The sequence below is a fragment of the Oncorhynchus tshawytscha genome, linkage group LG08 (genome assembly GCF_018296145.1).
Source record: "Oncorhynchus tshawytscha isolate Ot180627B linkage group LG08, Otsh_v2.0, whole genome shotgun sequence".
Taxonomy (NCBI): Eukaryota; Metazoa; Chordata; class Actinopteri; order Salmoniformes; family Salmonidae; genus Oncorhynchus; species Oncorhynchus tshawytscha.
The window spans coordinates 28,111,680-28,125,109 of NC_056436.1; the positions used below are offsets into that span (position 1 = coordinate 28,111,680).

Sequence of the window (13,430 nt, forward strand, 5' to 3'; positions counted from 1 at the left end):
CCACTGCACCACTCAGGAGCCCTTTAATAACATGAATAATATGCATGTAAATCTCAAATGGTTCAAAGTGGAGGCAAGATTGACTTCATCACTACTTGTTTTTGTAAGAAGTGTTGACATGCTGAATGCACCGAGGTGTAGGTTTAAACTACTAACACGCAGCTCGAACACCCATGCATACCCCACAAGATATGCCACCAAAGGTCTCTTCACAATCCCCAAGTCCAGAACAGACTATTGTAGGTGCCCAATACGACATAGAGCCATGGCTACATAGAACTCTATTCCACATCAGGTAACTGATGCAAGCAGTAGAATCAGATATAATAAAAATAAATACACCTTACGGAACAGTGGGGACGGTGAGGAAACTCACAGAAAGTGAAGAAACACTGTTTACTCAGTACTTTGTTGAAGCACCTTTGGCAGCGATTACAGCCTTGAGTCTTCTAGGGTATGATGCTACAAGCTTGGCATTCTTCTCTGCAGATCCTCTTAAGCTCTGTCAGGTTGGATGGGGAGCGTTGCTGCACAGCTACGAGCACTCTGGACCTCAGTCTGGAGCAAAGGTTCACATTCCAACAGGACAACGACCCTAAGGATACAGCCAAGACAACGCAGGAGTGGCTTCAGGACAAGTCTTGAATATCCTTGAGTGGCCCAGCCAAAGCCTGGACTTTAACCTGATAAAACATCTCTGGAGAGACCTGAAAATACCTGTGCAGCAACGCTCCCCATCCAACCTGACAGAGCTTGAGGGGATCTGCAGAGAATAGTGGGAGAAACTCCCCAAATACAGGTGTGCCTAGCTTGTAGTGGTTAAAATGGTGCCGGAAGAAATGGCAGCAGTTTTACGGGTGCCCAACCAATTGTGCTATTATGTGGGGTTTTTTGGCGTTATTTGTAACTTATTTTGTACATAATGTTTCTCCAACCGTATCTTACGGCAAAGAAGAGCTTCTGGACATCAGGACAGCGATCACTCACCTCGGATTAGACTAAGATTTTTTCTTCAACAAGCAGGACGTACAGGACATTCTCCGAACACCCGACAAGGCCAACATCCCAGTTATTGGCAAGAGGAAGAGATGCAGGTACAGAGGACACAGAGGGGGTGCCTCATAAGGATTCGCAGAAGGCGAGTGGAAAGCTGCCGTTAACGTCAATATTACTCACCAACATGCAATCATTGGACTATATATTAGACAGGGTACAATCACGAATATCCTACCAACGGGACATCAAAAACTGTAATATCTTATGTTTCACAGAATCATGGCTGAATGATGACATGGACATTCAGCTAGCGGGATATACGCTGCATCGGCAAGATAGAACAGCACACTCCGGTAAGACAAGAAATCTAAGGTTTTGCTCGCCTGAAGTAGAGTATCTTGTGATAAAATTCAGACCACACTATTTGCCTAGAGAGTTTTCAGCTATACTTTTCGTGGCTGGTTATTTACCATCACAGATGGATGCTGGCACGCACTCAGTCAGCTGTATAAGGAAATAAGCAAACAGGAAACCGCTCACGCAGAGGCGGCACTCCTAGTGGCCGGAGACTTTAAAGCAGGGTAACTTAAATCAGTTCTACCTAATTTCTATCAACATGTCAAATGTGCAACCAGAGGAAAAACAATTCTAGATCACCTGTACTCCACACACAGAGATGTGTACAAAGCTCTCCCTCGCCCTCCATTTGGTAAATCCGACCACAATTCTATCCTCCTGATTCCTGCTTACAAGCAAAAATTAAAGCAGGATGCACCAGTGACTCGTTCTATAAAAAAAAGAGGTCAAGTGAAGCAGATGCTAAACTACAGGACTGTTTTGCTATCACAGACTGAAACATGTTCCGGGATTCTTCCGATGGCATTTAGGAGTACAACACATCAGTCACTGGCTTTATCAATAAGTGCATCGAGGACGTCATCCCCAAAGTGACTTTACGTACATACCCCAACCAGAAGCCATGGATTACAGACAACATTCGCACTGAGCTAAAGGGTAGAGCTGCCGCTTTCAAGGTGTGGGACTCTAACCCGGAAGCTTATAAGAAATCCTGCTATGCCCTCCGACGAACCATCAAACAGGCAAAGCGTCAATGCATGGCTAAGATTGAGTCATACTACACCGGCTCCGACACTCATCTTATGTGGCAGGGCTTGCAAACTATTACAGACTACAAAGGGAAGCACAGCCACAAGCTGCCCAATGACACGAGCCTACCAGATGAGCTAAATCACTTCTATGCTCGCTTCGAGGCAAGCAACACTGAGGCATGCATGGGAGCATCAGCTGTTCCGGACAACTGTGTGATCACACTCTCCGTAGCCGACGTGAGTAAGACTTTTAAACAGGTCAACATTCACAAGGCTGCGGGGCCAGACAGAGTACCAGGACGTGTGCTCCGGGCATGTGCTGACCAACTGGCAGAATTATCATTGGGAATTTTCAATCCCAATGATAATAACGAACACTTATTTAAGCTTTGACCAATCCCCGAGGTTTGTAAGAACCTGGGTTTAATAATAATTAGGCAAAGACTCTGTTTATGCAAAAGGTCCGTACAGTTTATTCACGAGAACGTTCTAAAGTCCATAATACAAAGACATGCCATTTTATAACTCACTCCCTCCCTACCTAATACACGCACATACATACACACAAACAGTAGGTGGGATGTATCTTTCCTCATAGTTCTCACCACTCGTTTATCACTTCCAAGGTGGCAGTTCCCTCCTTCCGGGATTAGAGGAACCTTGACAGGACTCCCTGTCCCGTCGTAAGTTTCTCAGAGTTCTAACCAGGTCAGGTCATACACAGTTTAATTGTTCTCTGTATTTTCTTAGTCACACACACACATTTTTACTTGTCTCGACCAAACCTTATTAGACTGAAGTTTATCATTCTAATTCATTGTACATGTTACATAATCTAATCATTTCTAATAGTGACGTTTGTCTAATTATTCATTATATATGTTGCATAATGTCACGCCCTGGCCATAGAGAGGTTTTTATTCTCTATTTTGGTTAGGCCAGGGTGTGACTAGGGTGGGAATTCTAGTTTCTTTATTTCTATGTTGGTGTGGTTCCCAATCAGAGGCAGCTGTCTATGGATGTCTCTGATTGGGGATCATATATAAGTTGTCCTTTTTCATTTGGGTTTTGTGGGTAGTTGTTTTCTGTTTAGTGTCTGCACCTGACAGGACTGTTTCGGTTTTCCCTCTTTGTTATTTTGTTTGAGTGTTTTGAGTATTAAATTGATCATGAACACTTACCACGCTGCGTTTTGGTCCACTCCTTCATACGACGATCGCTACAGAACTACCCACCACCAAAGGAACAAGCAGCATGGCCAGCAGGAGTAGGGATCCTGGACCCGGGAGAAGAGTGAGTGGAGGACTCATGGACATGGGAGGAGGTTATGGCAGGGGATAAGACCCTGCCATAGAAACAGGCGGAATCAGCAAGGGAGGAACGGCGGCGATACCAGGAGTCACGGCAACGAGGCAAGCACGAGAGGCAGCCCCAAAATATATATTTTTTGGGGGGGGGGTCACACGGGGAGAGTGGCAGAGTCAGGGTTCAGACCTGAGCCAACTCCTCTTGCTTACCGTGGGGAGCGAGTGACCAGTCAAGCACCGTGCTATCCGGTTCTGAGCACCATGCCTTCAGTGCGCATCGACAGCCAGGTGCGCTCTTTGCAAGCTCCCCGCAGTGGCCGTGCTAGAGTGGGCATTCAGCCAGGACGGATTGTGCCGGCTCAGCGTTCCTGGCCTCCGGTGCGCCTCCACGGTCCAGTGTGTCCTGTGCTGGCTCTACGCACTATGCCTCCAGTGCACCGCCACAGCCCAGTGCGTCCTGTGCCAGCTCTCCATACTCACCGAGCTAGAGTGGGTATCCAGGACGTGTTGTGGCAGCTCCACTCACTAGGCTGCCAGTACGTCTCCTCAGTCCAGTGAGACCTGTTCCGGCTCCACGTAGGAAGCCTCCAGTGATGATCCATGGCACAAAGCCTCCAGTGATGATCCATGGCACAAAGCCTCCAGGGATGATCCATGGCACGGAGCCTGCAGTGATGGTCCCTAGCCCAGAGCCTGCAGCGACGGTCCCCAGTCCGAAGCCTGCAGCAACAGTCCGGAGCCTGCAGCGATGATCGGTGGTCTGGTTCCTCCGGCCATGATCTGCGGCCCGGTTCCTCCAGTGAAGGTCCATGCACCAGGGCCGCCACCAAAGTGGAGGGATCTGCGGATGGATTGGGGTCTACGTCCCGCACCAGAGCCGCCGCCGTGAAGAGATGCCCACCCGGACCCTCCCCTTTAGAGTCAGGTTTTGCGGCTGGAGTCCGCACCTTTTGGGGGGGTACTGTCACTCCCTGGCCATAGCGGTTTTTATTCTCTATTTTGGTTAGGCCAGGGTATGACTAGGCATTCTAGTTTCTTTAATTCTATGTTGGTGTGGTTCCCAATCACAGGCAGCTGTCTATCTTGGTCTGATTGGGGATCATATATAAATTGTCCTTTTTTGTTTGGGTTTTGTGGGTAGTTGTTTTCTGTTTAGTGTCTGCACCTGACAGGACTGTTTTGGTTATCCCTCTTTCTTATTTTGTTTGAGTGTTTTGAGTATTAAATTGATCATGAACACTTACCACGCTCCGTTTTGGTCCACTCCTTCATATGACGATCGTTACACATAATCTAATAATTAAGTTTCAGGGTGGAATTGTTTAGTCATTACCTTAAACATATAAATTCCCCTGACCGAGTCTGTAATACCAACATGTTTCAAGCAGACCACCATAGTCCTTGTGCCCAAGAACACGAAGGCAACCTGCTTAAATGACTACAGACCCGTAGCACTCACATCCGTAGCCATGAAGTGCTTTGAAAGGCTGGTAATGGCTCACATCAACACCATTATCACAGAAACCCTAGACGCACTCCAATTTGCATACTGCCCAAACAGATCCACAGTTGATGCAATCTCTATTGCACTCAACACTGCCCTTTCCCACCTGGACAAAAGGAACACCTACGTGAGAATGCTATTCATTGACTACAGCTCAGCGTTCAACACCAGAGTATCCTCAAAGCTCATCACTAAGCTAAGGATCCTGGGACTGAACACCTCCCTCTGCAACTGGATCCTAGACTTCCTGACGTGCCGCCCCCAGATGGTGAGGGTAGGTAGCAACACATCTGCCAAGCTGATCCTCAACATTGGAGCCCCTCGGGGGTGCGTGCTCAGTCCCCTCCTGTACTCCCTGTTGACCCACGACTGCATGGCCAGGCATGACCCCAACACCATCACTAAGTTTGCATACAACACAACAGTGATCACCGACAATGATGAGACAGCCTATAGGGAGGAGGTCAGAGACCTGACTGGGTGGTGCCAGAATAACAACCTATCCCTCAAAGTAACCAACACTAAGGAGATGATTGTGCAGTACAGGAAAAGGAGGACCGAGCACACCTCCATTCTCATCGACGGGGCTGTAGTGGAGCAGGTTGAGAGCTTCAAGTTCCTTGGTGTCCACATCACCAACAAACTAGAATGGTCCAAACACACCAAGACAGTCGTGTAGAGGGTACGACAAAGCCTATTCCCCCTCAGGAAACTAAAAGGATTTGGCATGGGTCCTCAGATCCTCAAAAGGTTCTACAGCTGCAACATCGAGAGCATGTTGCATCACTGCCTGGTATGGAAATTGCTCGGCCTCCAAAGACCCCAGCCACCCCAGTCACAGACTGTTCTCTCTACTATCACATGGCAAGTGATACTGGAGCGTCAAGTCTAGGACTAAAAGGCTTCTCAACAGTTTTTACCCCCAAGCCATAAGACTCCTGAACAGGTAACCAAATAGCTACAACCCGTCTTTTACGCTGCTGCTACTCTCTGTTTATCATATATGCATGGTCACTTTAACTATACATTCATGTACATACTACCTCAGTTGGCCTGACCAACCAGTGCCCCTGCACATTGGCTAACTGGGCTATCTGCATTGTGTCCCGCCACCCGCCAACCCCTCTTTTACGCTACTGCTACTCTCTGTTCATCATATATGCATAGTCACTTTAACCATATCTACATGTACATACTACCTCAATCAGCCCGACTAACCAGTGCCTGTATATAGCCTAGCTACTGTTATTTTCCACCGTCTTTTTTCCAATGTTGGTTAGAGCCTGTAAGTAAGCATTCGGCGCACGTGACAAATTAACTTTGATTTGTAGCATCATACCCTAGAAGACTCTAGGCTGTAATCGCTGCCAAAGGTGCTTCAACAAAGTACTGAGTAAGGGGTCTGAATACTTTTGTAAATATGTAATCCGTTTATATTTTATAAAACAAAATACAAAAAAATTGTTTTGCTTTTTCATTATGGATTATTTTGTGTAGATTATGAGAGGAGAAAAAATATTTTAGAATAAGGCTCTAACGTAACAATATGTGGAAAAAGTCAAGGGATCTGAATACTTTCTGAATGTACTGTATATAATAGGAATAATTTTTAGATGAGGTCTTCCAATATTAGTGCTCTACCCTCTAAACGCAATCACATAATGTTGGGGTCCATCCTTTAAAACACTGCTTTATATCCGTCGTTTTCTCAACATCTCTTACAAAATATGTATATTGTTCTGTTTGTTCCGATATCTTGTTCTCTGGTGTTGTGAACTCTTCGCCACTTAATCCACGCCCACCTAGACGTGTAGCACAACCCACCTGGCGAAATGCTACCGAAGATGGTGGATAAATGAAGATAGGTAACTCAGGCCGTTTACCATTAGGAAAAAATAGTCTGTTCCGGTCTATTTAAGGGGGTGGCTCTCCCATAAATACCAATGTGATATAGCAGCCGGGGATGGTCTACTGCTGCATTCATATCAACTGGGAACTCGGTCTTCTCCGACTTCAGTGCGTTCAATACAGCTGGAAACTCGGAATAAACTAGTTCCGACTGGGGAAAATATTTTGAACAAGCATGAACGGGGAACTCCCGACTTTCCGACCTGAGTATCAATGGCAAGATGATTTGACCTAGGTTTTTTCCCCAAGATCACAGTTGTTGTGGAAGCACCATTAATGTTTGCTTTACAATTACAAATGCAGCTTAGTGTGTGTGAACTGTGCCTGGTATTACGCTCGTGCGCTGAATAAGTTTGTTGACTCGCGCCCATTCACCTGACGTGGCGGGAAAGTTATACACGAGCGCTTCCTTGAGGTTAACAAACTGTGACGTGTCCTACATTTATTATAATTTCTCTAAATTTCTGTGCCGAATCACCATCAAAACTCTTTAAATGCTTCGAAGTAGCACAGAGGAGTTGACACCTGGCAACACCACGGACTCCGGAAGAAGCTCGGTGCTGTCACCTTTGGATCATCGAGGCGGACAAAGTGGGCCTGTGTCACTCGGTCGTGGAACAACATCTGCAGGGCTGCTCACAAGAGGTAGGTCTGCAGAAATGATTTAACGTTAGCTATGTAAACAAGCATGCTAGATAGCAAAGCTAACGATTCTGATGAAATGGAAATCATGTTGGCAAAGTTAAGGACTGCCAAATTCTCTAAATAAGGCTTATACACATGTTCATATGTTTTATTATCTAGGCTACAAAGCACTTAGCCAGGCAGGCTTATTTAGATTGAGTTGTAGTCTACAAGTTGATGGCCTCTTTCTTTGACTCTGGTCAAGTGATTCACAGCTTCAGAGGGGGAAGGACAAGTTCATCTGTCCCACCATCCAGTGGCTCCTCATTCTGTGGGACCCCCAGACTCATGGGGGGGACCCCCAGACTTGGGAGGACCCCAGGCTTAGCTGGGGCTCTAGGCATACACCCTGCATGGACGCCACAGACTGAACCCTCTGGTAAAAGCCATAAAGACACACGCAACTGAGTTGTTTTTCACTGGGCTGTCTCAGTTTGAGAGTTGAATTATTCCGCTCTCTCCATCCCTGCAGTGACCACTAGCTGCTCCTCTGTGACATCGACCACTGCTGCCTCTGTGATTGTGGCGGTGGTAGAAGGGCGTGGGTTGGCCAGGGGGGAGATTGGCATGGCCAGTATCAACCTGAAATGCCCAGAGCTGGTCCTCTATCAGTTTGCAGACACTGGGACCTATGCCAAGGTAGACCATAATAAACAAACAGGCTGAATTGGTTTACTGTCTTCAGCATCTCAGAACAGGGAGAGACAGGCAAATCCATCTCCATGCAGCCTAGCTAAGTGCATGGTTATCTCAGTGTACTAAATGAGCGTTAAACTTGTCTCTGATCCACTACCAGGTTATCACCAAGCTTCACATCCTGGTGCCACTCGAGATACTGATGCCAGACACTGCCAGTGAGAAAGGCAAAGGGACCAAGCTATACAGCCTAATCACAGAAAACTTTCAGGTGCTGAGTCAAGGTGGTCTGTCTACTGCTGAAGTGAGACTTTTGTCTTATGTGTTATTTGTTGCCTAACCTTCTTTATGTTTCAGTCAGTAGCTTTCACTGCAATCCAGAGAAAGTACTTCAATGAGAGAAAAGGGCTGGAATACATCCAGCAACTGTCTGCACCAGAGTACAGCACTGTTATTATGGAGGTGCAAGCTAAGTATGTCACTGGGCTCAGAGAGCACAACAATAATAGTCTGTCACTTCATAATAATCAATCAGGCAGAATAACCCGTCCAGTAAACTGCAGTGTTCATCCCCAGATACTATTGCCTGGCAGCTGCGGCTGCTTTACTGAAATACTTTGAGTTCATTCAGAACTCCATTTATGCACCAAAGTCACTGAAAGTAAGCTTCAAAGGGAGTGAGCATACTGCCATGATCGACTCAGCGTCTGCCACTAACCTGGAGCTGGTTGTCAACAACAGGGACCACAGGTATGGTGGCGTGGCAGAAGGATGTGAAACTGTCTCACTTATCAGTATTTCAAACATGGTCAATACATCAAGAGAGTATGTGACGTCTAGTGTGTGTGCAGGAGTGAACATACCCTGTTAGGGGTTCTGAACTACACAAAAACCCCTGGTGGGGGAAGGAGGCTGCGCTCTAACATTCTAGAGCCCTTGCTGGATGTCGATACCATAAACATACGTCTAGACACCATTCAAGAGCTGTTACAGGATGAGGAGCTCTTCTTTGGCTTAAAGAATGGTTAGTAACAGCTACTAACTGCATTACCTTATATTACAGTGATAGGTTTTCAATATTGATTGACAGTTCTGTACAGATTAGTGTGAACTTGTGTATTTCCTTTGCTCATTTCTACTGTGACTGCAGCCATTGGACATTTTCTGGATATAGACCAACTGCTCTCTGTTCTTGTCCAGATCCCCAAGCAGGAAACGGTACATATAGATTTTTAAAAAATGGTTTCCTGAAGATAAGAGTTGTCAGAGCCATAATGATGGAACAGTGAGAGGAATGTTAGAATCTGTCCATTTTCTTCTCAATGAAGGTTCAAGTTGCAGAGTCAAAGATTACACATGTGATTCAGCTGAAGCATACTCTGGAGTTGGTACCACCACTGAGGGTAAGTGCTCAGTGTCCTTATAATATATTCAAAATCATTACTGTTGTACCATGTGCCTTTTTATTACCAGTATTGTGTAAACAGATGGTGCTGAAGAACTGTAACACTGCTCTGCTGAAGGCTTACAGCAGCTCACTGGAGGACAACAGGTACATAATCACTAAAGGGATTGGGTTTTCCATTAACAAGCCTCTCAATAGAACACCTCTCAGGCACATTGCCTCCATTGATCCTGTTATGTTCTCAGGTTTGACATGATCCTGGAGCAGATCAAGTCAGTGATTAATGATGACACCAGCTACATGAAGGGGAGCCTCAACATGCGCACACAGAAGTGCTACGCTGTGCGCCCCAACATCAACGAGTTCCTGGACATTGCCCGGCGAGCCTACACTGAGATTGTGGATGACATTGCAGGTGTTCACTAGATGGTTATGATGTCTTAAAGGGATATGCAAATGTATAATCTCTTATCGGATTATGCCTAATTGATTTCAAACACTTTGATGTGTTATGTGTAGCCTACAGTCAATCTTTCCTGGTGGGAATTACATAATGACCCATGTTGATGCACAGGGCTGGTTGACCAGGTGGGGGAGAAGTATGGCTTGCCGATACGCACCAGCTTCAGCACAGCTCGAGGCTTCTTCATCCAGATGAAACTGGAGGGGGTAGCTTTACCTGATGGGGAACTCCCAGCTGACTTCATCAAGGTAATAACTTATTTGATGAACACCTCTGTACCTGACAATGCTGGACTGTGGCAATGGGGTATACAGAGCTTTAAGTGAGAGAACCCATTACAAAGTGTCATATAGCTTCATGTTCATGGTTTAAAATTGTTGTACCTGTCAATTGCTTTGGCTCTATATTACACTAAAACTTGTTCAGGAATTCTCCATAGTAATATATTTTCATATTCTTGCTGTGTTTTTATTCACACTTTCCTCAGGTGACGAAGCACAAGAACAACTACAGCTTCACCACAGCAGACCTGATGAAGATGAATGATCGCTGTGATGAGGCCCTGAGGGAAATATTTCACATGTCCTATGTGTGAGTAAAGAGCAGCTTCAGTCTCACAATTATCAGGCTACATTTTCAGTGTATAATGTGTACAGAAAAATATGTATTCTTTGCTTTGATCTGTCTGTCAAACCTACCCTTTATTTCTGTTATGATCACGTGTCATAAAATGTATTTGAGGGAAGTTGGATTGACTTAATATTGTTTACCCAGTAGATGGGGCTATTGTGTTTGGCATTGTAGATAATTTTGTCCTGTTTCCACCTATCTCTTTCCAGGGTGGTGTGTCAGCTGCTGAATACAGTTCATGAGCATATCCACTGTCTTTACAAACTGTCCGATGCTGTGTCCATGCTAGACATGCTGCTGTCACTAGCCAATGCATGCACCATCTCAGACTATGGTAAATCAAGCAGGAAAGTTAAATGTAATCAATTATTCATTTCCTGCCTACATATCTGCAAAAAGTATGTGTTGCTCAAATTCAGTCAGATTCAAGCCATCCCTGGAGTCGTTTGACCTCGCTCTGAGTCTAGACAGTATCTGAAGAAACCCACCCACTCATCCATCTCTCATAGCAGCATGAGTAAATATTGTGTCAGCAGCAGCACCCTCTGTTCTCCTCTATAAGTGACGAAGAGGCTGCTGTGATCTGCTCTCTATTTAACATTGGTTGCCCTGCTAGCTTAAGTTGTCTGAGCAGCAGCTCCCATAACCATGTGGGTGGTGACCAATGGCCCACAGCTGTCTGAAACAGGATCTCTGGAGGGACACGTGCTGACTGTCGGCCTTCTCTGTCTGTCATCTCACTCTCAGATTACCCTGGTCAAGAAACCATTACTGTATTTGACCAGACCAATCTTTCTGCATGACACGACTACTGTAGATGTCTGTTTCGACTGCATGCTAGAAGTGTTTTGAATTTTCTCATAAAATGTGTGATAAAATAACAAACCCAACTGAATGTCATCCACAGCAATTCAACACTGAGTAAAACATTTATTTACTAACCATGTAATTATGAATTTGTATTGTGTTCTTCCTAAAGTTGTTTTCCTTCTCTGTGCCTGCAGTGCGTCCTGAGTTCACAGACACACTGGCCATCAAGCAGGGTCGTCACCCCATTCTGGAGCGCATCGTTGGCCAGCAGCCCGTGTCCAACAACAGCTACATCTCTGAGGGCAGCAACTTTGTCATCATCACTGGGCCCAACATGAGCGGCAAGTCCACCTACCTCAAACAGGTGGCGCTGTGCCAGATCATGGCTCAGATAGGTGGGAAACTACAAAATTAATTTAAAATGGAATGTAGTTATATAATTAACTTAATTTTCAGTGTTGTAACCATTCAACAGGCTTACTCACAGGCTACTTATATAATGAATCTGATCTAGGCTCCTTTGTCCCTGCTGAGTATGCCTCCTTCCGCATTGCTGACCAGATTTTCACCAGAATCGGGGTGGATGATGACTTTGAGACCAACTCCTCAACCTTTATGGTGGAAATGAAGGAGGTACATTTCCCATAGATATTTGCCACTCAGTGGTTTTGTATGTATTTTCGAAATACCGCAAAGTAATTCTGATTCATCTCTTTGTACTCCCAAGGTCTCATATTTAATCCATAATGTGAGTGATAGGTCTCTCATTATCATAGACGAGCTTGGGCGTGGTACTAGTGCTGAGGAGGGTGTCGGCATCTGTCACTCTGTCTGCGAATTCCTCCTTAGCCTCAGGGTAGGTACGGTGTGGCCAACCAGTACAGTGCCTCTCTCCTGTCTGAAACAATATGTGATTAATTGTATTTTTGTGTATGAATCATGGAGGCCTTTCTTTTCTTTGACTTCCTGCTCAGTTCACAATCTATCATAAGATAAATGTGTGCTCAGCTGTTTACCTGCTGGTCCCAGGCGTTCACGCTGTTCGCCACACACTTCCTGGAACTATGTGAGTTGGAGACATTGTACCCCAATGTGGAAAACCAGCACATGGAGGTTCAGCACACCCGCACTGGTGACACGGGTACAGAGCGTGTCATCTATACCTTCCTGCTGAGCCGTGGAAGCTCTGAGGAAAGAAACTATGGTAAGGAAATACAATCAGACACTTAACATTGTCCAATCTCAATCATTCACCTTAATTGTATAAGGTGTACTGTAATGTTCAGGTCTGAGGGCTGCGGAGATGACTGCACTGCCTTCAACCATAATCCAAGAAGCAAAGGCGATTAGCTCTAAAGTCAGCCAACAGCTCTTGGTATGCTTTTCCAGTAGGCCATGCTTTTGGTATGCTTTCCAGTATCATTATTTAGATCTAACTTACTATCCATCATCTTATTCTCTGTAGTCCCTGATGGTCTGTCAACCTGTCGTCTTCCTCCAACCCTAACTCAGGCCAAACACCACAGTGATCCGGAAACGCAACGGCAGAGAGCAGTGTACCACCTGGCCACTCGGCTCCTGCAGACAGCCAGGAACTCAAGGCTGGACCCTGACAGCCTACGCATCTATCTGAAGGGCCTGAAGAGACACTATGAAGCAGAGCTGCAGGTCATAGGAGAGCCTGTGTCCATGGAGACAGAGGAAGAATGAGTTGGATGGGGAAAGGGATGTCAAAGGGTGGGGAGGTGAGGAGAGAGGAATTTTAAGGAAGCTTGTGGACTTATGAGTGATGCTGTTTGACTATATCTTCTATAATGATATTCAATGACGTTGTTAGATATGTAGTATTTGTTTTCTCAATGTTAATCTGTAATATTTAAATAAAACATTTCTATATTTTCCAAGTGTCTATTATTAACATGGAGCGGGGCAAGGGAGGGGCCCAAATTTTAAACACCCACGTTGCTTCAAAACCCCT

General features: G+C 45.5%; 1 protein-coding gene across 5 annotated transcripts; it reads left to right on the forward strand.

Moving 5' to 3' along the window:
- The first annotated feature begins 6,808 nt into the window (after positions 1-6,808).
- Positions 6,809-13,353, forward strand: msh4 (mutS homolog 4). Of its 5 annotated transcripts, none has more exons than XM_024430178.2 (20): positions 6,811-7,469; positions 7,714-7,887; positions 7,981-8,147; positions 8,305-8,415; positions 8,502-8,617; positions 8,721-8,894; positions 8,996-9,168; positions 9,295-9,362; positions 9,473-9,547; positions 9,632-9,696; positions 9,795-9,964; positions 10,124-10,260; positions 10,500-10,603; positions 10,852-10,976; positions 11,647-11,847; positions 11,967-12,085; positions 12,180-12,308; positions 12,461-12,656; positions 12,739-12,856; positions 12,965-13,353. In XM_024430178.2, the coding sequence occupies exons 1-20, from the start codon at positions 7,319-7,321 to the stop codon at positions 13,083-13,085; spliced, it is 2,694 nt and encodes an 897-aa protein (XP_024285946.1). In that variant the 5' UTR covers positions 6,811-7,318; the 3' UTR covers positions 13,086-13,353. The 5 variants fall into 5 exon arrangements, with proteins under 5 accessions (XP_042181321.1, XP_024285947.1, XP_024285946.1 ...); XM_024430176.2 differs by having other exon boundaries at positions 6,814-7,469; positions 12,739-12,827; XM_024430177.2 differs by having other exon boundaries at positions 6,819-7,469; positions 12,482-12,656; positions 12,739-12,827.
- Positions 13,354-13,430: the final 77 nt, after the last annotated feature.